Source organism: Dermacentor albipictus, chromosome 3 (assembly GCF_038994185.2).
Source record: "Dermacentor albipictus isolate Rhodes 1998 colony chromosome 3, USDA_Dalb.pri_finalv2, whole genome shotgun sequence".
NCBI lineage: Eukaryota > Metazoa > Arthropoda > Arachnida > Ixodida > Ixodidae > Dermacentor > Dermacentor albipictus.
In genome coordinates, this window is record NC_091823.1 from 8,485,045 (window position 1) to 8,510,596 (window position 25,552).

Below are 25,552 nucleotides of genomic sequence, written 5' to 3' on the forward strand. Positions count from 1 at the left end.
CGCTTCCGACAGATGGCGACTCTGTAAGTCCTCTCCTTCTACAGTATAACTTTCAAGCCACCGGTAGTACCTATAGTGCCGCTTCGATCAAGTGTCGCTCAGCACTGTTGACATTTGCAAGTATAGTTAAACCTTGATATAACTAAGTCAGTAAAATTGAGCTCTGCTCAATATGATGATATATGGAGTTTATTGGCACAAGATCCAGGGATGGCCAAAGAGCACCAAGAAAGAGAGCAACAGATGAAACAGAGAGGAACAGATGAAAGAGATACAACACAGGGCAGAGCCATCCTCGAAAAAGCACACCACTGAGAGGAACACCCTCGTCACTGGAAAGGAGGTGCGCAGTAGTGAAGATAGTGGGAGATTTTTAAAAAATGAGAAAAAATACTGTGTAAACATACGACAGATGGCAGAAGCACACAAGAGTGGTGGCTTTGGGCCACAGTGTGAATATCTGAATGGAGAATTGCCGTCATAGCAGTTCACAAAGTCCAGAAGCCACACCTCCTATTTTCAGACACGTGCGCAACCATGCCCACGTAGAGGTGCGTTCCACACATGCTAAAAAAGAAACCTAGGCTGAGAAAACCCAGACAGAGGAGATATGTTTCTAGAAATATACAATAGATGGCAGAACCACCTCGAAGCTCACCAACAACTTCATGTTACTGTGCCTATGCGAATGGACAGAGTGGAGAAAGTACAGGTACGTCAGTGACATGGCGGGACAGAAACGCAGAAACATACCAGTATGTCAATGACACTGAAAGGGTTAAACATGACAATTCCTATTATTCATCGCAGTTAAAATTGAATGCACATTACTTTCAAGTCACAAAATATTTTACTTTGTTCGTAGAAGTTATTCATGCACTCCATCTTTATGCTTTAGATTCTGGATGTGCTTCTTGCTTGTCTCAAATTCTAATGGCTAATGACTTGAAATGAAAAGTGAATCATCCTGCTTAACACTAGGCACTTCCTAGAACTCGTAATACTGCACACTGATGCACTAGTTGGCAGCACACAGTGGTGGGCACGGTGCAGAGAAAACAACACATGATTTCCCTGGGTATCCCACCACACAAAGACACAAGTAGTGGAGAAGAGCAGTGATTGGACGCAGCCATGAACGAACACGATACTGTAACATACTCTTAACATTTCTTTCAAATTTATGTGAACTACCTTATACAGTCTTTTTTTCTTTATTTCATAAACAGAGGTTGTGCCGACAATTTCACAGAAACCAGCAGGCACATGAAGTTTTGCTTGCAGCCTACAACAGTTGCACACCACTGCATCTTCACAAGAAAATTCTGCTGGCAACTTCTGAGTTAAAGCTCTTCAGTGCCCATCCTCTTACCATTCATAATTGTCATCACTATCGAATGATACCTTGGTTGTGAGTCAGCCCTGTTCCAACCGGAATGGCACTTTATGAGTTTAAAAGCATGTGCTGAAACTCCAAGTACTTCTGTTTCGCATCTGACAAGACTGTTGCTTTCAGCTGCCAGCACTGTCACGCTGCAGGAGAGTAAAGTTTGTAAGGGTAGGACAAGATAGATAGTGGTGGTACCTGGTTCTTGACAGAAGAGTGCACAACGATCACAGAGACTCAGGCGTGCTGGACGGCCTGCACAGCCACTGGTGGTGATGGTGACCAGTCGGTGTCCGGGCAGGAGCCAGCTCTGTGCACGGCCTTGCTCTAGCAGAAACATTGCTGCACCCGAGCGCCGTGGCTGTGCCCCGCAGCTGCCAAAGCTGCACTGGGCCACGAGGTCACCCAGAGTGGCCAGCAACTCCTCCTGTAGCTTCATCACTGCAGGGTCTCGTCTCTCCTCATCTCCGAGCTCCAGCTGGGCACGCAGGTTCTGCACACCATTCAGAGCTCAGATGCACTGCTCAGTTGCAACAGTACCACATCATTTATGAAATGCACGACCCGCTCAATAGGCGACCAACACTGAATCCACGAGTAAAATCTGCAGAATGACAAGATGAAATTCAGTGGAAGGTAGTAGCGATGCAAGCACAACACTACTTCAAACTACCCATTTTATTTTTGCAGCTACACAATGTATTAATGTGTATATATATATATATATATATATATATATATATATATATATATATATATATATATACACACACACACACACACACACACACACACACACCCACACACAAGGCCTGTCTGAAAAGTACCCAATCATGCTCCTGAAAAAATAGAAGCATCAATTGGTGTTTTCATCATCCTAATTCCCTTAAAAGCAGTTCACTACCGCTTCCACATACTGAGTCACACGCTCTTTCCACTTCCTGAAACAGTCCGGCAACTTCTCCTTGGGAACTGCTGCTAAGGCAGCCATTGCATTTCACTTGATGTCCTCTCGAATTTCAAAAGTGCGTTCCTTTCAGGTGCCTTTCGATTTTTGTGCACAGGCAAAAGTAGGGCGGCTTATGCCCAGAAGCTAGAAAGCTTGACTAACCACCAAAATATTATGGCGTGCCAAAAAAATTAATACTAATAACCGTGGTGGCCCGTTGCCACTCAGCTGCCACATAATTGGTGACCACAGACAACCTAACCAGCACACCAGCAAGGACTAGCTCAGCACTGCCAGCCATTGAGCACCGTCTACACCCACATACCAGCCAGAAGAATGGTGTCTTTCCCAAACAAACTATGGTGTCTGCAACTCTGGCCCTCATGCCTGCACTGCCCTGTCACTGTCAACGTCGCTAAAGCTCAAGGATATCAACATCGAAGGCGCCACTATAGTCACCGCTGTAGGCACCACTGTGGATACATCAACTGGCACTCCTCAACCATACATTCCCATTGCTCTGCACCAGCAAAATTTCCACACTTTCCATCACCTGGCCCATCTTAGTGTTTGTGCCATACAGCACCTCATTTCTTCACACTTCGTTTGGGTGCACATGAATGCTGGCATGCACGACTGGGTTCATGCATGCACAGAGTGTCAGCATGTTAAGGTGCCACAATAAACAGTTCCTCCTGCACAACGGTTCCTGCAACTCAGTGGCCAGTTTGCCATGATTCGCCTAGACATTGTGGGCCCTCTTCCTGCGTGCCAAAGCTTCTGCTATCTGCTTATGTGCATCGACTAGTTAGTTCACCAAGTGGTTGGAAGCCACGCCTTCCTCTGAAAGTGCCAGTTGCCGCAGCATTTGGCATGACTTAAGTAGGGCGTTTCAGTTGACCCTCAACAATCATAACTGACCACAGACAGCAATTCGAGTCGGCCCTCTTCAATGAGCATCTGCCCAAGCTTGGGACGACCCGTTGCCACACCAGTGCTTAACTTCCTTAAACCAACTTACTTGCGAAATGCACACCCAGGCACATCAAATAAGTGCCTATCCCACATGGCACACTGTCACAGTAGGTGGAGCACCTTCCGCAAACTTTCCTCCGCATAGACCTTACACTGAAATCCCATTTCAACTGTTCCAGCATGCAGCTGGTCTACAGCACCCCACCACACTTTCCCTGCAACTTCTTCACAGCAATGGCACCATCCCCTGCCGCTCCTCACTACATCAAGAATCTTCGGAATGCCTTTTCAACTTGGAGCTTGGAGACAGACCCATCCTAGTCAGTCTTAACGCCTGTACATTAGCAGTGACATTTGCTGAGACATAGTTACTAGCGCTAAAGGACTGCCGAAAAAAAGTTGGAACCAGACAGAGCGCTAGGACAGAATGCTAGCAATGACATTTCCTAGGCAATGCACCTCTCCGTCTTGCCCTCAATCCTTACTATCTCAGGCCCTTCCCTGTTCCCGAGCACTGTGACATGACCTACATTGTCAATGTCAGGAGTGAGCCCCACACCACTGCTCTCGAACAGCTGAAACCTGCCTTCAGTGAAGCACCGCTACAAGCCAGTGTTACATCTCCTGTCGTAGAGAATACCTTAGTGCAGCACTCCCTCCTCCACCACGATGCCGCATGAACAGGACCGCACATTGATTAATTTGCTGCCTACCCTGCTTTCTTGAGAAGGAACCCTGTAGCAGAAGCGCCATCAGCACTGCCCTCAGCCGTGCTAATCAGTGGTTCCAAGGCTAGCACAGCTGCCAACGCTAGCACAGAGTGGTGTGCATGCCAGGCAGGACGGACTCGGGCATGAGCAGAGAATAAAAATTTCAATGGAACCTATCTCACGATGACTGAAGACGGTAACGCATTTAGCATTGAATTAATATACACAACGTATATTCACTGACGAAACGAATTATGTACGAAGTGTGTACTGCAGCGGGAGTCCTTTTTCGCATTTCTGTAAAAACACTCAGTGCCACCTAGCAGTGCTGCTACAAAGCCTGCACATGGCCTCCGAAATTCATGGCACACTGGTGCCTGCGAACGCAAAGAAACCTGTCATGAGGCAGCCGGGCTCCTTTCTCGTGCTTCTTCCTGGACACGCTGTGTCATCCAGTGGCACTGCCAATAAGTCCACACGTGGCCTCCGTGGCGAGAAGTGCGGCATGCTAGTGCACCCGAATGCTGAGAATTGTTCCCTCGTTTGCCACACACCTAGTGGTAGATACTCATAATAATAATAATAATATTTGGGGTTTTACGTGCCAAAACCACTTTCTGATTATGAGGCACGCCGTAGTGGAGGACTCCGGAAATTTTGACCACCTGGGGTTCTTTAACGTGCACCTAAATCTAAGCACACGGGTGTTTTCGCATTTCGCCCCCATCGAAATGCGGCCGCCGTGGCCGGGATTCGATCCCGCGACCTCGTGCTCAGCAGCCCAACACCATAGCCACTGAGCAACCACGGCGGGTGGTAGATACTCAGTGACCCAAGTTGGTGAGAGGTTCATTGAAGAGCGGCACATACCCAGTGCATTCATGATGGAATATTATTATTATTATTATTATTATTATTATTATTATTATTATTATTATTATTATTATTATTATTATTATTATTATTATTATTATTAAATTCTGGGGCTTTATGCGCCAAAACCACGATTTCATTATGAGGCACACCATAGTAAGGGACTCCGGATTAATTTTGACCACCTGGGTTTCTTTAACATACACACAATGCACAGCACACAGGCATTCTTACATTTCACCCCCATTGAAATGTGGCCGCCATGGTTGGGATTCAATCCCATGCCAACGAGCTCAGTAGTGCAACTACGAGAGAGGAGCCCTGCTGCCTCATGACGAGTTTCTCAGTATTCGCACGCACTGATGCACCATGAATTTCGAAGGCCATGTGCAAACTTCGCGGTGGTGCTACTAGATGGCGTCGAGTGTTCTTAGGGAAGCACAAAAGAGGAGTCTCGCTGCAGTACATACCTCACACATAACTCATTTCGGTGGTGGCAATATGTTGTGTCACTATGTCGATCTAATGCTAAAGGCATTACCGTCGACAGTCATCGTGAGATGGGTTCTACAGAATTTTTTTTCAGGTTTCAGTATCCTGAAATGCTCCATACAATTTCAGCCTGCATAATGAATACACCTGTCAATTTTGTGTACTTTTGGGAGAAAATGAACCCTCATTATGCAAGTGTAATACTTTAATGCTGTAAGGTTATACCAACCATTTGTGAGCACATAACCCCACCCTGTTCTCTAGTCTTGTGATGGTTCATCTGTTACACTATTCATCAGTCAATACATTTACTCATACACTGACTATGTCTATACTATTCTATAAATGATCCACATAGACTTGCATGTGATTCAAATTCTTAGAAAAAACATTCCAAAGGTCTATAGACTGCCCGAAAGGAAAGAATATGACAGCAATAATTATCCTACACAGACACAAAGCGTGCACAGGGCTTAATAACTTTTGAACGTGGTTCTTATTACAGACTTGTAGGTTATGAATACGAAAACACCATTTTTTGTTCAGATATGCCAGTTGAACGCTAGAGGCAGCATCTTCATGTAAATGGAGAAAGTAACAGTCTCCTTATGATTCTTGTCATAAAAACAGCTTTTATTGGCCAAAAGATGTAGATGAAAATGTGGCATTGCGTTGTACATTGGCTTGTTCATGCTGCATGCTCTATTTTTGTGTCAACTCACAGTAATCGAGAGCTTACCTTCTGTCGCATATGACAATAGAATGGCCTAGACTGAGCTGTTGGCAATCTTCACCAGAGCTTACAGCAGTAATGTGCCTAAACCACTTTCACACAGTTTCGCACGGCTCAGATTATAAATCTGAGTTGGACATTTCACAAACATACAACTGAGCTAATGCTGAAAAGGAATAAAAGCAATGTAAGTGATTGGTGATTGATTACTATGGGGCAGAAGAGGTTATAGCATGCAACAGCCAATTTTCAAAGCACACTTTCAAGGAATGTAGAGGTCCGTACAAATTTGGTGAAAGCTGTCTGGAGAACTTGCCTTCATAATGAAAGGTGCAAGGTCCTTGCGGAATTCAACGCGGCACTTGAGGAACCACAACGCCACCAGGTGGTGGGCCAAAGCCACCACTACTTCACTGAATCTGCATGAAGAGTGAGCAGTAGCTGTTTCACAGGTGGCAGGCAAAAATGAATGCAGTTCCGAGTTGCTGTATTTGCACAGCTTTTTGCAGCTTGAGAGTGCCCCTTGTGCTTTACAATACACCTATAACACAACTATCCCCATCTCTCTCTCTCTCTCTCTCTCTCTCTCTCTCTCTCTCATATATATATATATATATATATATATACACACACCAGAAAAAAAGCAGTTATGGGTCTGGGTAAATATTCACAGTGACTTAGACGCGCGTATGAAGCAGTTTATTGACGTTTCGGCCGGGGTACTTCACTGTGTGTGTATATATATATATATATATTGTAAAGGCGTTTTTAGTCGCTGCTGTTTGGGACCGACTGTTAGCGCAATGCATGGACTCTCAGCATGAGCGGCATTCACCAGCAAAAACGCTGAAGAGAACCCACTAGAAAGCTCTGAAATCCTTCTATACAATATATATATATATATATATATATATATATATATATATATATATATATATATATATATATATAATTGTGACTTTTGTTAATTCAAGATTTTAAAGTTACTGCAGCAAAAATAATTTCACAAATTTCCAGAACATTCCTGGTGGATAGTATCTTGTCAGTAACCAATTAAACAAATCACAGGGAGATCAGGCCATAATAGCATGGTTACGAGTGCCAGTACACGCAGTGCTGATAGCACCATGAGCAATGCACACCGAGAGCAATGCTCAAGGCGTCCGAGAGATTCATGTTTTACGTCGCGCATCACCGTAAATCTTTGATGCCATGGCTAACCATGCTTAGTGCCCGCAGCGGTTATCAGATGGCACCCTCAAATTAAAAACAAAAATGCAGAAAGGTATAGATATTCGTTTTGAGAAAAACAGAAAAAAAAATGTTGCAGTTTCACCAGAAAGGTAGAGCATCGATGACAATAGCAAAGAGACAACTGCATAAAGTAAGGTTCATAGATTTATCGATGTTACGTGTGCTCAGGAAAAGATCCCTCGATGACCAAGAACACTCACTGTCGCAATGCGAGCTAAACCTTCGCACCGTGCTTCAGAAACTTGAGATTATGTGACCACCAACACTAGACACATGGGAACAAAATGTGCATGAAGGCACCAACCATCTTGGCTCAGCCTTTGCCCTTGCCAAGAATTACTTCCAAGGCGTGGCCCCCATATGTACAACCGTGTGCCGCTACAGCAAGGGTAGAAGAGCGGAGACGTGCATGCTAGGAGGAGAGGGCGGATAGGCATGCATGCCCTGCCCCTCTGCCCCCCCTTCTAGTGTTTGCTTGAACACGTTGTCGTGCGTTCGCCACCCCCCTGCACTGAAGGAATCTTCAGCCCTCGTGTTACTCGGAGCGCTCTGCTTCGTTCTGAAAAACGACACTTGATGTTAGTCCAATGATGTCAGTTGACAACGCTTGGTCCGACGAAGCACACTACTGCAATAAACAATTCATTTATGCCTCTGATGCGAATGCAAGTCATTTACATTTTACGCTTCCTAAAAGCAATCTGGGTGAGATCAGGCCAATGACATTGGGCCGAATGGAGGGCATTGCCCCGTACTACTGTAGCAATCAGTCTGCTTCCGTCGCCAACGCAAACCTGCGACACTTCTGCCGTCTGCGCCGATCACTGATCAAACGACAGCTCGCACAGCTGTAAATTCTTTACCCCTTCCTTACAAGCGCCAGCCACTCAATACAAGAAAAGACCACACCTCTATGTCGCAAAGGTCATATGCTGGCAAAATGAGGCCCCTGGGATTGACACCTGCTTACACATGAAGATTCTTTCCTATTTGAAAAATCTGACATTTGACCATTTGAAAAAATTGACAGGACCCCATCCCCCATTTCTTGCTAATACGTCTCCCTAATACACCATGCAGTAACTCATTTAGATTTTGCCATTGTGGGTGGTGGGAGAAGTGAAGAAGTTTCATGGCCATATGTTTCCGTTGTGAGGCTGTGGCAGTTATGGCCAGCAGACGAATACAAGTCGCATTGTCGAAATGCTGGCTCTAGAGACATCACTCATTCGACTCCACTTGACCACTTCACGTGAATTGAAGAGCAAGAAAGAGGTGTTCAGGGGGGTGAAGACGCAAGGCTCAGCGAAAAAGTCACCATGTGCAACGCAACTGCAATGCAGCTGGACAAGGATGTGGGCCACAGACCTATTCTTTCATGTAGCAACATGCATTCATGATCTACCTTGCAAACGTCCTGAGTAAATTGCACTCACAGTCACTACTGCACGCTCCTTGTTGTTGTTCCAGTGTCAGTTGTCGCAAGTGCGGCAAGCAAAATTCTCCTCTTCCTTTCTTTCTTCCAACTATCACAAATACTCCCTTTTTTTAGAATCGGGCACAATCGAGTTGATGCCAACGTGTAGGGTGTTCTTTTTTCGTGCATTTGTCTTTTTCTTGACAGAAAAAGAATTTTCCCTGATTAGGAGGGGGGGAGGAGCAGGTGGAGGCACCCAAAGTTTCCCAGCAGGTCAATGCCATTTACATGGCATATTGTAATGGACAAGCAAGGCACATTCACATGTTATTTGTGGTTCAGGTGCACCGGTGTAAGCATGGCGCAGTTTCGGTACAAGCTGGTTTGCTGCCCTACTGTATCTTTTCTGTAATAAATATGCACAATAAGCACTCTGATGCACGTGAGGGGCACCGCTGCATGTCAGATGTTGTGAACATTTAGGATTCACATTGCAATCAGTGTATCAGCGTGAGTGAATTGTGACATTTTTTTACAGAAAAATCAGATATTAATCCACTGGTCTAGGTATTACTGTGACTTCATCAAGAGCAATTGCCTTCAAGATTAAAGATAACATGCCAAACCGTAAATAACGGAAGGCACATGCCGATGCAGCGGCGATGCTATACATTGGTTAGACAGATTTAGAGAGGATGTGGCCCCGCTTTCCCCACCTCCCCCAGAGACATGCTGGCACTTCAGTGTTTACAGTATTGAGTGTACAGTAAGATGCCCACTTCTCCCCTATCCGTTCTCTGTATACACCAATGAAACCTTATAGTGAGTCTCTGTTTCAAAGGTTCCTTAGGACAAAAAGCGCCTCTGATTTACAAGCGGAATAAAACAAATAGCCTTTTGCGCAGTTAAAAAGAACGATACTTTTATAACTTGTTTAATCACAAAGTATCTAGAAAACTGGAACTTGTCTGGAAAAGGCTAAATTCTTTCTTGGAAGGTTATTCTAAAGAAAATAATAGTATTTGGGGTTTTACGTGCCAAAACCACTTTCTGATTATGAGGCACGCCGTAGTGGAGGACTCCGGAAATTTCGACCACCTGGCGTTCTTTAACGTGCACCTAAATCTAAGCACACGGGTGTTTTCGCATTTCGCCCCCATCGAAATGCGGCCGCCGTGGCCGGGATTCGATCCCACGACCTCGTGCTCAGCAGCCCAACACCATAGCCACTGAGCAACCACGGCGGGTATTCTAAAGAAAATACTGGCCCCACTGAGATAAAATTAGATAACGATACATTCACTGGCTGTAAGCTAGCTGACCTTTTTAACAATTTTTTTGCCTCTGTCGCAAGCAGTGTTCATAATACGTCCTGCATGGAACCTATGCCTTCGAGAACACGCGACTCTGCGTATTTGTTTCCCGTCACCCAGCCAGAAGTTCTAGCAGTGTTCTCGTTCCTCAAAAATAGCTACTACGCCGACCCTGATGATCTACAAATTCGACTGGTCAAGTACGTGCTTGACATCATTGCCCCAGTCCTAACACATGTGATCAATCAAATCTTTCCTTCTGGCGATTTCCCAAGACGCCTACAAGTTGCTAAAGTCACCGTTATTTTCAAAGGCGGTGACAAAAATAATGTATCACACTACAGGCCTATTTCCATACTGTCCATTTTTTCCAAAGCTATTGAAAAGTTGATACACATAAGAACGAATAGTTTTTTGAGTCGCCATAACATCATAACGCCGTTTCAATTTGGTTTTAGTATAAAACGTGCCACAAAATCCACGTTACTTCTTCAAAAAGAAATATTACAACTTTACATACTTGAAATATTTATCAACTATTCGAAAGCCTTTGATCGGATTAATCATACCACACTTTTAAAGAAGCTAGAGCATTATGGATTCCGTGGGGCATTTTACACACTTATGAAAAGCTACTTGAGTGATCACCAGCAGCAGGTACAGCTTAATAACAATAAATCAAGCTATCGATCCCTCAACAGCGGAGTACCGCAGGGAAGCATCTGAGGGCCTCTACTTTTTAATGTATATATTAATGACGTAGTAAGAATAGATGAAAATACCCAATTTATAGTTTATGCTGACGATACTACATTCTTTTTTTTAGGATCAGATTTATTGGAAATTCAATCCAGAGCAGATAACATACTCGTGAAACTGCACACCTGGAGTTTGAACAACTCGCTAACCATAAATACGTCAAAAACAAAAGCGATTTTATTTAGAGCTAAAAGAAGAAAGTCAACTTTGATTTAGCGCTTTTTCTTGGTACATTAAAAATTGAGGTGGTTCCTGCTGTGAAATGTCTTCGCGTACTCTTTAATGAAAACATGTCCTGGGATTCACAGTCTGATTCTGTTTGTGCCAGCCTTTCTTGCTCAGTTGGTATATTATCGCACACACGTTTTCTTTTGCCTGAGAAAGTAAAACTGTTGTTGTATAATTCACTTCTCCTTTCAAAACTGTGCTATTGCTACCTTGTCTGGGGAACCACCACAATTTCCAATATTCTGAGGCTTTCTAGATTACAAAAAAAGGCTGTCCGTTTGATTGTCAATGCTCCGTATAACGCACACACAGGGCCCATCTGTAAAAACCTAAACATAATACCTGTTGTCGACTTGTACGATTCTTTACTAATGACACGCTACAAACAAGGCATTAAAACAAACAATCTGTGCTTGAAAGAACTTGCTAATTTGACTGAAAGAATGCATGTTTATGATGTGCGCGAAATCACGTTATGGTTTACACTATGGGCTGGTACCAACTATGGCCAACAAATGATCGCATATACATTGCCTACTCTTTTAAACAACCAGCATTGTTTCCTGTAATGCTGCTGCTGTTAAGTTTTGATTTTGTGCTGAAAAGTTTCTCCAACTTTCATAAATTTACATGTCATGCATAAAAGTAAAATATTTCCATTTTAATGGTAATTTCAACAGTTTGAGTTTTTTTTCTTTCAAATGTATAGTTTTGGCATTGTAAGCTTGTCACGTACGAACATTTCCTGTTGCCCCTGTGAAAGTGCAACTATCGGGTACAGACCTCGTCAAGCTTCTGGCTTTTAGTCCGTGCCCCCAGCATTTTTGTACATGCTGTAATGTACCGTAATGCCGAAGTAAAATGAATGAATGAATGAGCACATCAGTGGAAAGAGGGAGAGGGAAGGGGTTCCACGGCACTCTGGGAAAACTGGTGGGGTTCCTCAAGGCCAGAAAGTTTGAGAGCCCCAGCATTACACAAACTGTTTCCTGCATGTCATGAGAGCAAAACATGACAAAGCGCAGCTCTGACTTCAAACAATGAAAACCAAGCTCAATATGTGAACAACTATTAAATCTGCAGTGCATGCTCCATACTAAACATGCCAGCTGAAATCAGTGGCAGCAGAAAGAGTGCCGCTCCCTAAAGGAGATGCAATGCTGCATAAAAAGTCATACAGAAACAAGACACAAACAAAGAAAATTTAATTATATGGCTTGACCTACCAAAACTACAATCTGATTATGAGGCACGCCATAATGGGGGACTCTGGATTAATCTTTAATGCTTGGCTTTCGGGGTTCTTTAACGTGCACCCAATGCACAGTACAAGGGCATCTTGCATCTGGTCCTCATCCCAATGTCGCCACAGCCGCTGGGATTTTATGTTGCGACCTCGTTCTTAGCAGTGCAACGCCATGGCCACTAAACCACCACAGCGGGCACGAACAAGACATCCCTGTGCAGTTGTATTTGCTGCTGTTTTCGCCTTTGTTGATTTTTTTTTTCCAGTTTTACCTCTTATCACAGAAGCTATTGTATAGTTTCATACACCTTTGGTTAGTCATGGCATAACTTTTAGGTCACCATGCCAAAAATACTAAGCCATAGACACGAACCCAATTGGACAGGTTGGCAGCAAGAACCAAACTCTATTTGTGCGTTTGTGTGGATTAAAAATGAAGCACTGGAGTGTTTTAAAGGTGGCATCAAGACAACGAAAACTACACAGAAAGGGGGCTCTCTTTTTGTAGCAAACTAACAGGCCCACAAAAAGGCAGTTGGCTCACCTTGCTGGATTGGTGTATGGCAGGGCGATGGCAAACAACTTTCGGTACTCGGCAGCCACAAAACTGGCATAGAGCTGGGGCACACGGATTAGGCAGGCAAGGAACTCGAGTACAGGCAGTGATACTGCCACAGTGGGCGACAGCTGACCAAGCCGCTGAAGCAGGTCGGGCAGTATCTTGGCCGTGGCTGGTCGCAGCTCCAGGGCTGCCAGGGCGAGTGCCCGCAGGCACAGTGCTGCTGCAGGCTTGCAGCCAAGCCCAGACTCTAGGACGTGCAGCAGCAAAAGCGGTGACTGAGCATCCAACTCTGCTCGGTATAACACCAGTGCACTGGCCACTGGATAGAGCAGAGCCTCCCCACCGGCAGTGCGCACCTTGTCCAGCAACTTGCGGTCGCCAGCTACCTGCAAAGCCAGTGACCTTAGTTCTGGCCTGGTTGATGTTTTACACATACAGCATCTAATAAAAATTTTATTACCAGAGTGCATGCCGGTGCAGTAATTGCAGAATCACCACAGAGACCAGTGGCAGTACAGTTGAACCTACTTACAATATTCAAGAGCCAAGAAAATCCCACTGTTATAACTGACAATCGTACCATCAGGGTTGCATAAAAAAGGCAGAGGGGACAAACATTCAAGCATTTTAATTAGACCAAAAGTACAGTCACTTGTATCATTACTGGTTTTAACAACACTTGGAAAAGGAATGTGAAATCCAGAAAAAGAAAAAAGTAATGTGAGTCACTTCATCAAACCCGCCACTGTGCCACGCATGCTGCATGGCATGCCTTCATCGACCCTCTCCCTTCTCCTGTCCACCAAGACCCCCCCCCCCCCCCCCTTGATGTCAACAAGATGGTAGAGGGGAGACAGGAGAGGGGTGCACAAGGCCAGTGATGCGATGCCGGCGTGCTGCATAGGGTGTGTGGCACAAAAGTGTGTGTGACAGCACACACTTTTTTTCACATTTTTTTTTCCATCTTTTTCTGTTTCTTTAAGGCAATGCAACGAAGGCATGCTGTGCAGGGTGTGCGGCACTAAGGTGGGTGTGGCGAAGCAGCTTGCATTTTTTTTTCTGCATGGATTTTGCTTTTTTTTTTCAGCACACACACTCGAGAGCCAGAGCCAGATTTAATTTTTATAACTCATAATGCCGCATGAGAGCATTGCAGTATGAGGTTTATTTTACCATAGCACACGTGCAAAAATTGACAGTGCATCCATTGCTCATTATTATATCCCATATATTGTTAAAACTGGTATCGTTATAAGCGGGTATGCCTGCAATGCTTTCTTTATTTACTTCCTTTTTCCTTCTCTTCTTGCATGTCACTTTTGAGCAGCCAGCCAGTGATCTTCCTTTTCCCCAGCACAGTCCTTCCATGCATGTATCCCAAACTTAAATAAAAAACAAAACAACGACACGAAACCAGTTCTCAAGCGTGACACACAAGCAATCAGGTCATCATCATCATCATGAGCCTATTTTATGCCCACTGCAGGACGAAGGCCTCTCCCTGTGATCTCCAATTGCCCCTGTCCTGCGCCAACTGATTCCAACCAGCGCCCACGAATTTCCAAATTTCATCGCTCCACCTAGTCTTCTGCCGTCTTCGACTGCGTTTCCCTTCTCTTGGTACCCATTCTGTAACCCTAATGGTCCAACGGTTATCTAACCAGCGCATTACATGACCTGCCCAGCTCCATTTCTTTCTGTTAACATCCATTAGAATATCGGTTATACCCGTTTAGCATGAATCTATTTACTAACTTAGCTGCTGGTAGGCAAAGTTTCTGCTTAGCATAGTGAACACATTGAAGTGACACGCATAGGCGGTGATAAGGGAGTCATTGCCTGTGCATGTCAATTATATATGCCTCTACAACATCCTTGTGGTGGCCTTCATAACCTTCATGACCATAAGGTGGTGGCCTTCACAAGTAAACATTTTAGAACTTTTAAAATGTGCTGCTGAAGGTGATCTAACCAGAGTTCTTCAGTCATTAATCTCCTCATTAGCCCCATGCTTCAAATTGCAGACCCAGCCACTCGCAAAAAGCATGGAAGTTTGCAGACTGTCACATCACTTATGGACAATAAAACTACCTAATTATAAAATGTCCTTTTTCTGAGCATGACAAATGCCAAAAAAGAGTGGGGGGGGGGGGGGGGGCACGGTTTCACCAGCGATAGCAAGATTTAGCATAACCATATTTAGCATTGTGTTTGAACTCCTTGTAGGTATTCTAACCATACGTGGATGTGACATGTTGGTGCAAAACCGCATGCAAGGCAACCTCTGCTAGGCAGAAGAAAGAGTGCGCACGCAGCTACTAGGTGTCTCACGATGCTGGCGCGATGAGGTACTTCGCCAGTGGTGTTGCAGGTGTCACATCTCGATGGTACGTGCAAAGAAGCTAACCGACACAGACAGTGTTATTCAGCACCCAGTACCACAGTATTAGATCAGCTTGATGTTGACTGTCTGTTCCACTCAGACCAGTGCATACAGACCAGTGCCAATAGTCAGATGCCATCAGGCAGTTGTTTTTTCAGCAGGTGAATGCCATGATGAGTGAGAACCCTGAAAGGCCAATTATGACCATTGCTGAACAGCTTGAAGTGGCAGAGCCAATAGCCAAGCTCTCTGCGCACGATGCCATTATGCACCGCTCTCAAGTAATAGATTTGCTTGCTCCGACAGCGCCTACATAACCTAAGAATGGCAGACTGCAAACATTTGCAGCCACGTCACCCTCCATGTTGTGTCCATAGTTCCTAAGATAAGCCTGCTACAATGCTGTGTACGGGTAGCGTCAATGAGAGGGAGACAAACAAGTAGCCGCACAATGTTAAAAACTCGCTAAAAAAGCTGCTATTGTCACATAGTAGTGACGAATAATAATACAGCGGCAAATCTGTGAATGATGAAACTAACTTTTATTGGGTGAACTTATGCCCACAAAAGCAAGTTACTCAAAGCACAGCGATAGTGGCGATTGCAGTCGGCCATTGTCGAAATTACACAAGTGATTTACACAAGAAATTACACAAGTCCACATGTCACTGTTGTGGAAGAACTGCCCAACATCAAAACGCACTATGTAATCTGAGCATGCAGCAGTTATCGAAGGCCAAAAACAGCTTTATCCAATAGACCTAGAAAACAGCAATAAAGGAAACAATGTAAAAAATTCAAATGCATAAAATTATACCTAGATATAATGAAGTCGGTAAACTTTGTTATATCGAAATTGAAATTTTTGTGCAAGTATGTATAATCACCGACAGATTTTTTTTTTTTTTTGCATGGAACAGGTTGTGAAATTTTCTGAGTTATCCGGCAATCAAAAAATGCGAATTTCAATGAGAAAAAAAATTTATTTTGTTGTATTTTGTTGAGTCGGTGAATGAAGATGCAGTTTTATGCCTTGCCAACAATCATCTTCACATCGGCAACATGAAGCAAAGCATGCGAAGCTTTCGCAATAGTGTCGCCCACAGTGGGGCACCGCTATCGTGAAGAGGGCAGGCAGAAAGGAACGAATTCCTCATCTGCCTCTCGCTTCAACGAGTCTCCAAACATTCGGGGTAACGCAATCTCCAGCGCTAAACGCACAGGAACACAGCGTGTGTGCCCTATTTTGCAGGTAATCTGTGGTGGATGCAAAAAATGGGTGAGTCGAGATGGCCATGGTTTCGTGTGCGCTGTCTTCTCAGGCATTTAATGCTGGAAGTTTCGTAGACTTCAAGTCTCTGAGATGCATTGAAGCGAGCGGCAGACAAAGCACTTACTCCCTAGTGTCTGCACTGTTCATGACTTAGCATCATCCCTGTGCAAGTGACATTATCGGCCATGGTGGTGGAGCGGACGCAAAAGCTTTGCATGCTCCACTTCATACAGTAGATGTAATGATCTACAAGGTTGTCTTGTATACCTTGTAGACAAGGTATGAAACTATATCTTTTAATGCGAATGCTTGCATTTAACAAACTTGTTTTTTCCAGTTACCCGGTAATTCGAAAAATTTTACAGCCCCTTTTGTGTACCAAAAATCTATCAGCAACTACTTATTTGGATAAAAAATGTTGAATTTCAATATCATGAAATTTCTATATAATGAAGTAAAGTGCCAAATTTACAAATTTTGTTATATCTAGGTCCAACTGCATTGAAATTGTGGTTACTGAGGTTCAAAATGTGCGGTGTTCTATGGGCGGAAATAAAAATTAAGATACTTTGTTATACAGGGGATTTCGTTATACTGAAGCTTGTTATGTCTAGGTTTAACCGTACTTTGATTCATGACTGAAATATTGTTTCTATTCGTACAAGTACTATTATATTCTTGAATACGTTGCATACTTGGTAGAGTAACAATGCATTGGACAGGCAAATGGAATAAAACGGACAAAGTGCGAACTGACAACCAAATTTTACTGTGACCAGCACGTAGACAAACTATATGAAGCTTTTCGCATCCCCAGGAAAGGAGACAGGTGCATGAATGTGCCACTCATGTCACTACACTCCAAAGAAACCAAATTTCTTTCACATGTACATTTGGTGCCAATTATTTCTGTGTATTTTACATGCTTGTCTTTTTCTAGTCTCTTTTTCTCCTTATGCACAATATAGTGCCTTGTCCATAATAAATTTTGTTGACAGTCGGTGCTTTCTCCGTTTCCTTCCATTTGTCCTGTCCCACGGGCTGCTACCCTATTAGTAGCTACATGTACCAACCCACCCAAGTTAGTCCTCTTTTGCTACTCACATGGCTGATGAGCCAAGTGGAGAGACGGCGCAGGGAAAGCCGCCCACATAACACCACTGCCCGATCCCGCAGCAGGCCTGGAAGCCCTCGAAGCAGTGTGCTCAGCACGGACCCATCAGTCTCCTGCACAGCAAAAAAAGACGGCCACTGATACACAGTACCTTGTGTTTCACCTCACAACTTCTGTGCGCTGACGATTGTGTACTGATGATGCCACCCGCATAGGTGGCGAAACGTCTATGTTTTTTGTTATTTTTCGTTAAGTAAAGCCAGTGAAAACAACACTTTGAAGCTGACATAAACGTTATAAAGATGTAAACGTACAGCATGTGGCAGTGGACATTCAGGGTTCTCTAGGTAAGGCGATAAATGCAGCTAGAATCTGGGGAGGTGGTCAAGTGTTAAGAAGCTAAGACCCTTGCACCTGATTAGTAAGCCATAGCCACACTCATTATCAAAATTAACCAGATGAACCACTTAAGCCAGAACAACCATGCACAGTTTGCACAGGCTTCCATATATTTATATATATAAATTATTTATTTCGAAAATGACATACAAATACGAGCCTGCCCAAGCCAACAATGGGCTTGTGGGGAAGCGCTCGGCAGAATGGAGCAAGCCAGGGAGCGGCACAGTAAATCAATTATGTACAAGACTCAAAATAAAACTAAAGAAAGAAAGAAAGAAAGAAAGAAAGGGAAGAAACCAAATTACACATACAAATCAAAAATATAAGATTTAACTTCTTTCCGTGTGCTGGAAGATAAAACTTTATCTGGCAGGTCATTTAACACATCAGGTACATAGAAGGCACGGACACGTTTGCCATATCTTGTCCGTACTCTTGGTAAGGTAAAGCGGTCGCGTGTACGTAATGCTCTGGCAGGGACATACGGGAGGCAGAACTCATTGTTCCATATATACAAAAGGATTACCGTTTCTTTGAATAACAGCCTGAACGAGGGCATGTGCGAGCATGAAAAAAGACTGGAATTGTGGCCTTTTTTAATGCCCTTTAAAAGAATTTTCAAGAATAATGTGGCACACAACATGCCACATTCTCATTGCATTTTTCACTTCTCTGCCAACATATGCATTACATTCACGGTACAGCATCATATGGCTTATCCCTCATGACAAGGAGCATGAACTGGCCCCCTGAAAACACACAGTGCCCAGCCAAAGCAAAGTGACCAAAGGGGGGTGGGGGGTACAAAAGGAATTGAAACAAATGAAGGGTCAAGGCGGTGAAGAAAGCACAAGAGGGGAACCTGCACCTCTTTTTCACTAGTGCACTGTAGGGATTTCCAGCTTCACGCTAGTCATATTAAGCATAATGCGCGTACTGTAGCACCAGCTTTAAATTTCATAAGCATTGCAGTAATGTTACTGGCCCATGCTTTTCCGTAGCAGTTCTAGAGGCAGCCGAATGTGTTCTAGAGCAGTAAAAATGGGCTTCCGAAGCAGGTTTATGAAAGTAATTGCAAAGCATATATGAAGCTTTTACAATGGGCAAGCTATGCAAAAGCAATAAGTTGCTGATTGTTTACAAACTCCATCGAAACATCAAAAATGAGACCACTGCTCCATCAGAGTCCTCACAATGAACTACAATAAAACAAGCAGTGGTGTCCAAACATGTGCTGAAAACACACTAAGGTGGCATAGAAAAGCATGGAAGCATTTGGACAGGGTACCTGTAGACTTGGAAGGCATTTTTCAGCGTGGTCTCACTGCTATAATGCATAAATGTGCTCTGTAAATTGGTGCAGTCTATAAAACAAAAAGCTATGTTGATAATACAGCAGAAGCTCATGTAATAAGCACCCGTTCCTCCCTCACCGCCACTTATGTAAAACTGAATTTTTCAATATTCTTATATGGTCACTGCTCCGTCGTTAATTATCTTCATATTGTACTCATTATTTAAAGATGAAGTTGTAAGTTTGATAAAAATGCTGTAAACTTTTTAAATTTCACGAGTTAAAACATACTATGTTTATATTAGAGGGGCCCTGAAACACCCTTGTAATTAATCATAGAATGACATCACTATTAAGTTATGTCAACTTGCAAATCTCCTACCACATAAATTTTTCCAATCCTTCAAGCAAAAGCAAAGTTAGATGCAGTTACTGGAACGACGAGAAACTTTTGCTCTCCTTCCATTTGCCTAGCGAGCTAGAAGCTACACAGCGGAGACAGCAAAGGGGTGCGAGGGAGCAATACCCCACTTGCCCCGCCCAAAGGTGGCAAGACGACTCGTGGCCGCCACGGTATCTATGCTACGCTTGTCTTGGAGGCCACACACAGCAGATGCAGCAATGCACAACTGTCATGTGTAGACTGGTAGAGAAAAGAAGACATGGTGTTTCTGTCTTTTTGAGATCGCAGAAATATATATTTTTTCATTTCTATAGCTCAAATAAGCAATAACTGTATTACTGAGGATGTTCTCACAATCACGAAATCAACCAATAGCTGTTGTGGACTCCACTGCTTGCAATGATGCTGCACGAAGACGTTGTGAAGGAGAGAGCAAGAGATTTTTCACTGTTTGTGACACGACATTGTAAATTCCCTGTTGCATGCAGTGCAATAGTATTTGGCTCACAAGTTCACAGGAGCCTCGTTGACAGATTGGTAACATTTTATTACTATGTTCGAAAAGTGTTTCAGGGCCCCTTAAGAACTTGTGCAATCATATTCGAAGACAACTCCAATTTGTTTTCATCTTGCAGAGTGCTTCTGTTGAGAGATATTGGTTGTCAAAACTGACACTAAGTGGGCTAATCTCGCATTCACAGGCACGAGTCCTGTCACAACCCAACCCTATGCGAGTAGTTTACTATGGAAGAAAGTGAAAGGTCTTGCTTTGCCAACTGAGAGAAGGGATGCAGGCAGTGGTAGGAATGGCAACTTCAGGGGTAAAATCAATTTCATGGCTTTTTACAATGCCAGCAGTACGAAAAACTTAATTTTGCCCTGTGTAGCGCTTCGGTGATATATCTATTTGAAATACTACTGCGATGGTTGATAACATGGGGCATTTTCCGTTTGCTTGTTGCAAAGTGCAGATATGAGAGTATGACCTTGACTGTGCAATGCTGTCAGATTAAGCTGTGTTGCAAGAATTCAGTTTGGAGATTTCTGCCTACATGCGAGCACACGTTGCGCACAAGCATACTTGGTAGGTGCTTATGGAAGCTGATGGCAGATCGCTTGTGAACTCGATCTTGGCTTCTACAACCACCAGTCTAGCGCATGAGTGTAATCTCACGACCAATCACCTACTGGTCTGAAGATACTGATGACAAGCTTGGTGTGATGGCAGATTTCCATCAAAGTAGCTAGGCAGGCTAAGCAGCTAAAGTCCTAACCAGTGCCGCTTTGTCAGTTGCGGTTTGGAGCAGAGTAGATGAAAATCTTAGTAGCAGCCGCACAATGTTCCTAAAGCCGTGAAATCGTATCGCCAACGAAAGCGCAGGTCTAGCTCAGTGCCAGCACATACGTTTGCTGCCACCTAAGAAGAAACTAGAAGCAACATTGTTCCATTGCCTAAGCAACTTGCACATGGCAGTTCAAGGTATTGAAAAAGAAAAATATTCGGATCTCATGCACTGTGGAAATCTATGTAAGCGAAGCTTTCTATGCTGTTTGCTTTGACTGATGTAATTTCCTCAGCATTTAATTCAATACGAGAGTGGCGAGTTGATAAATGTCACCTCATGTGCACCACTGCTGTTTGTCCGCGTAGTACACAGAACACATAGGGAGATGTGCTTGCTTGAGGCATTGTGCGCCATTGTTCGTACTCTCCAAGAGGGTTGAGCAGTACCATTGCCTCGCATGGCACATTGCAACGTCGCAGAAGTGTTTTTAATTTAATTATGGGGCTGTACATGCCAAAACCATAATTGGATTATGAGGTATGCCTGAGGCTGTGATTATAAGGATTATGAGGATTATAATTAGTGGCGACTCTGGATTAAATTTGACACCCTTGTGTTTTTAACGTGCACCTAAATCTAAGTGCATTAGCATTTTTTTTATTTCATTCCCATCAAAATGCAGCTGCCGTGGTTTAGGGTTGAAAGCGCGATCTCGAGCAATGCCATAGCAGTCAAGCTACCGCAGCGGGCACAGAAGTGTAGATTTGACGTGCAACTGCTTACGTAGCACTGCCTGACCCTACAGTGTTTTAATGCGGCTTTGCATCTGCATGCCCTTCATCAGTTGTCCACTTGACAAATTTGCATGGCGCTTATTTTTCAGAAATAGCAGAAGCGTGTTGTACCGTACCTTCAGTTTGACCACAACCGCTGTTTCCTTGCCTTATAACGTCATCTTTTCCCTCTCCTGCTCTCTAACCATGTACAGGAACTGTGAGAGTGGCAAGGCTGTTATTCACTCATTTCGTGACTGCGTCGATTCTACCGATTCTCAGCGTCCTCTCCCCCCTCCTCTGTACATTTCTATCTACATACCCTCTAGGCTTGCATGTTAGTAGAAAGTTAAGCAGTGCAGTTTCTGCAATGCTTTTGAAGGGGGTAACAGATAATTACAGCTGTCAAGAGGCTAATGTCATGACACTCAGGGACCCCAGAGGGTACCGTGCACATGCCATGCAATGGAAAGATCCAAACAAGTTTCTCATGTCGACTTTCCTCACTGCTATGCTCCTGCCATGTATATACACGATCTGAACCCCCTTCCCCCATGCAGTGTGCAAGGAAACAGCAGCAGCAGCGCAAAAGTCGAAGGAAGAGCCAAAGAAAGCTTCGCTTTAAAAAATTCTCCGACAATTACGATACTTCCTAATGCGAAATTTGAGTGCAGCTCTATACGTGTTTTCATTTCACAATACATTGAGGCAAAGAATTTGAGAGAGACATGTAGCAGAGTTGGCAATCGTCGAAAATCTGATCTCGGGTCAAGTGCGTCGGCTTTTATACATGACTTGTCGAAGGTTCTAGTGTAATCATTGGTGCCGCGTGGCTTCCAGAACTACAGAATTCGCATTGCGCATACAATCAGCCTACAAAACAATTGCAAACCATGACTATTGAAACAAGTGCAAATGAGACCAAACCAAGCAAACCAAACAAGCGGAAGCGTGAGCTAACACGAGCAGACGATAGTACGAAACGAGCGGTCCAGCTGAGAACAGATAGGAGTACACATCCAGCGGCAGGGCAGTTGAAACCAGTTTTCTGTGCGCACATCACTGAAGGGGCCGCTCTCATTGGTCTCCGCCGTTCGCGGCTCGTGTTTTTAATCTGCCACTCCGCATTTGCTCTTCCAGCTTTTGCTGTTGTGGTCGTTTGCTCGGTTACACCACTGCCGCTGCACGCCACAAGAATGGGCCATTAAGAACTGTGCTTTAAAAGCAGAACCTCTCTACACAATGGCCCACAGAAGCATGGAAGAAACAGCGGCACAATTCAGGCTTGGCTCGGTCCACTGCTCAGCCAACATAGCCACTGGCTCACACTACATCGCTTTCAGTGGTGTGGCAAAATGGCCTTTAAGGACTTTGTTTCATTTTGTCCAAGAATCTCTTTCCGCCATGGTAGGAGCAGAGTTACCGAGATTTAGCTGAAATGGAGCAGGACATAGCAGGGTTCATCTCTGGGTGCAGTTCAGTGCAATTGGCACAGCAGTAACATCCCTGGCATTGTTTTGTTATAGTGCTTGCTTCGACCGCAGTCACCTACCATGAAAAGTCAGCTGCATAATCGGACTTTTTCTACATTATCCAAAGAAATCAAGGATTTTCAAGGGACTTAAAGAATTGCTGTACATTTAAGGACTCAAAATTTTAATTTTCTATTTCAAGTGTTTTGAAGGGTTTCAGGGACCTGTGCACACACTGACGCACCATGATGTAAAAAAGCAAGAAAAAAGTCGCAGTTTTTTTCGAAAGCGAAGCAGCAATTGCGATTGCAAATCAGTAGACAACTATACGAAGTAAGGATAGCAGTTTTACCGGCTGTATTAACTTGTAAACATTCGCTTACTAATTGAATTAACAAGGATGGTGTCAACGCTCACAAGCAAACATGAACACATCACACTCGATGAGTGCAGATATTCGCTGTCAAAACACTGGTGTGAGAATGTGCGGCAGCAGCAGCAAGCAAAGTGGCCTCCGTGCGGTCTATCGCTTCAATACAAGAGTGGCGAGAAAACAGTGCGCACAAAGGTGTGAGGCACATCCCTTTTAAGGTACGGTGTGCGTGACCGCACACGGCCGTGCAAAGTGCGCACTTGTTGGCACAGTCGAAGCCAGCCCCCCTCCCTCCTGCACTGCCTCCCCGCTTTTCTCGATATATGGTGCACGAGATTGAGCCATGATTGTCAGTTCCCGTTGTACTCGATCGCAAAATGCGTAGTTGCTGCCAGAGCACAGCACTGCCCGCCCCTTCGTCCCTCCAACCCACGGCCTTTCGCATGATGGAAGATGGCACCTTTGCTCTCCACTTTCTTCCTTCGCGCATGCCAGATTGAACCGCGATTGCTGGCTCACCCTCGCATGCTGTGATTCACACATACACCATATGACACGCAGTGACGATTTTATCACCCGTGGACTTTATACGGACCCTCACAGTGACACCGACAGTAGAAATGCGCCTGGAGTGTCCATATAACTGAATAAAAAATATCTGCATCTCTCACACTCCAGAATGTTACTGACTCTAGCCCTTACCTGCACGCCACAAAAGTGTTAGCATAAAACAACCACCATGCACACCGTGACGAAGGTGCCCACCTCTCGTAAGCAGCATAGCAGGGCATCCAAGGGCTCTCGGAAACAGAGCTGCTGCACACTTGCTGGACTTCCTGAGCTGCAACATGGAAAGCCTTCCCTGCAAAGGTACGCACACCCAGGATTGAGTTGGAAGACTACAGTACTAAGAAAACGGCCAGTGTATTCCCTTGAGTCATAAATTACGAATGAGTGTCAATCAATGCGTCAAATATGCGACCGTGTGCGCCTTATGCATTTTCTTGTTTACATGGTATCTAGCAGCCACAAAACGTATCATACGATCGCAGTTTGGTGACGTACTGAATGATGGTGCCGAAAAATCTTGTTTTCCGAGAACATATGAACCGGTAAAATATTAGCACCGGCAAACTCTGTCGGGTCATTTTTTGTGTTCTCAATTGTGAATGTTAGCACTGGGAAAACGTACGTAACAGGAACGTATCAACGAGGTTCTACTGTATAGTCAGAAGCCCAGGTGGCCAAAGAGAGATGCATTGTTCGTCATGATCACATGTGGCCAAAGAAAATCGTTCAGAAGGCTGGCTACATTCCATAGCCATATGTTAGATGTTCCTTAATGAACACAGACAGAACACCAATGGAATGAATAATAGAACTTGCTCCAGCGAACATTATCAACTTCAGAACAATTGCAACAATTGCTTTTTCAACCAGTCAAAGTGGCGATTTGGGCAAGCTGGTTATGCATTTCAACCAGCTATAGCCGGCAATATACTACATGCGCATGCCCAGTGACTGGGCAGCCGGCGGCCACCGTGCTCACCTGAAGGTGCAGGTGAGCTGTCGGCTGAAGGTCACCTGTCCCGTGGCAGGATCGCACAGGCCCACCTGATAGAGGGGGCTCGTGCGCAGTGCCACCAACGTCTGGACCAGCTGCAGCCGAAGCGGAGCCAGGTCGGCCGGTGGGCTCCCGTCCCGGCATTGCTGGTGCAGGTGCTGAGACAGCAGCTGCAGCACCGACACTGCCACCGTGGGCTGTCCATCACGCACATGTGCCTGCATCACAGAAAACAGCAGCTTTCTGAACAAAAAAAGTTGCAGTTTCGCCCAAAAGGTAAAGCATCGGCTGCGATAGCAAATTAGTAGACAGCTATA

The 25,552-nt window shown here is 44.4% G+C and overlaps 1 protein-coding gene across 8 annotated transcripts in view; it reads right to left on the bottom strand.

Moving 5' to 3' along the window:
- Window positions 1–25,552, bottom strand: part of gig (TSC complex subunit tuberin) — a 118,379-nt gene that overhangs the window by 48,636 nt on the left and 44,191 nt on the right. For all 8 annotated transcript variants that reach the window (XR_011512626.1, XR_011512625.1, XM_070535029.1 and 5 more), the window contains 6 exons: window positions 25,221–25,453; window positions 24,437–24,533; window positions 17,659–17,781; window positions 12,881–13,284; window positions 6,436–6,538; window positions 1,586–1,880 (listed from right to left, as the gene is read on the bottom strand). Coding sequence is in view for 6 of the 8 variants with exons in the window: in XM_070535029.1 (XP_070391130.1) it covers window positions 1,586–1,880; window positions 6,436–6,538; window positions 12,881–13,284; window positions 17,659–17,781; window positions 24,437–24,533; window positions 25,221–25,453 (1,255 nt within the window). In the remaining 2 variants the exon portion in view is untranslated. The remainder of the gene's footprint in view (window positions 1–1,585; window positions 1,881–6,435; window positions 6,539–12,880; window positions 13,285–17,658; window positions 17,782–24,436; window positions 24,534–25,220; window positions 25,454–25,552) is intronic.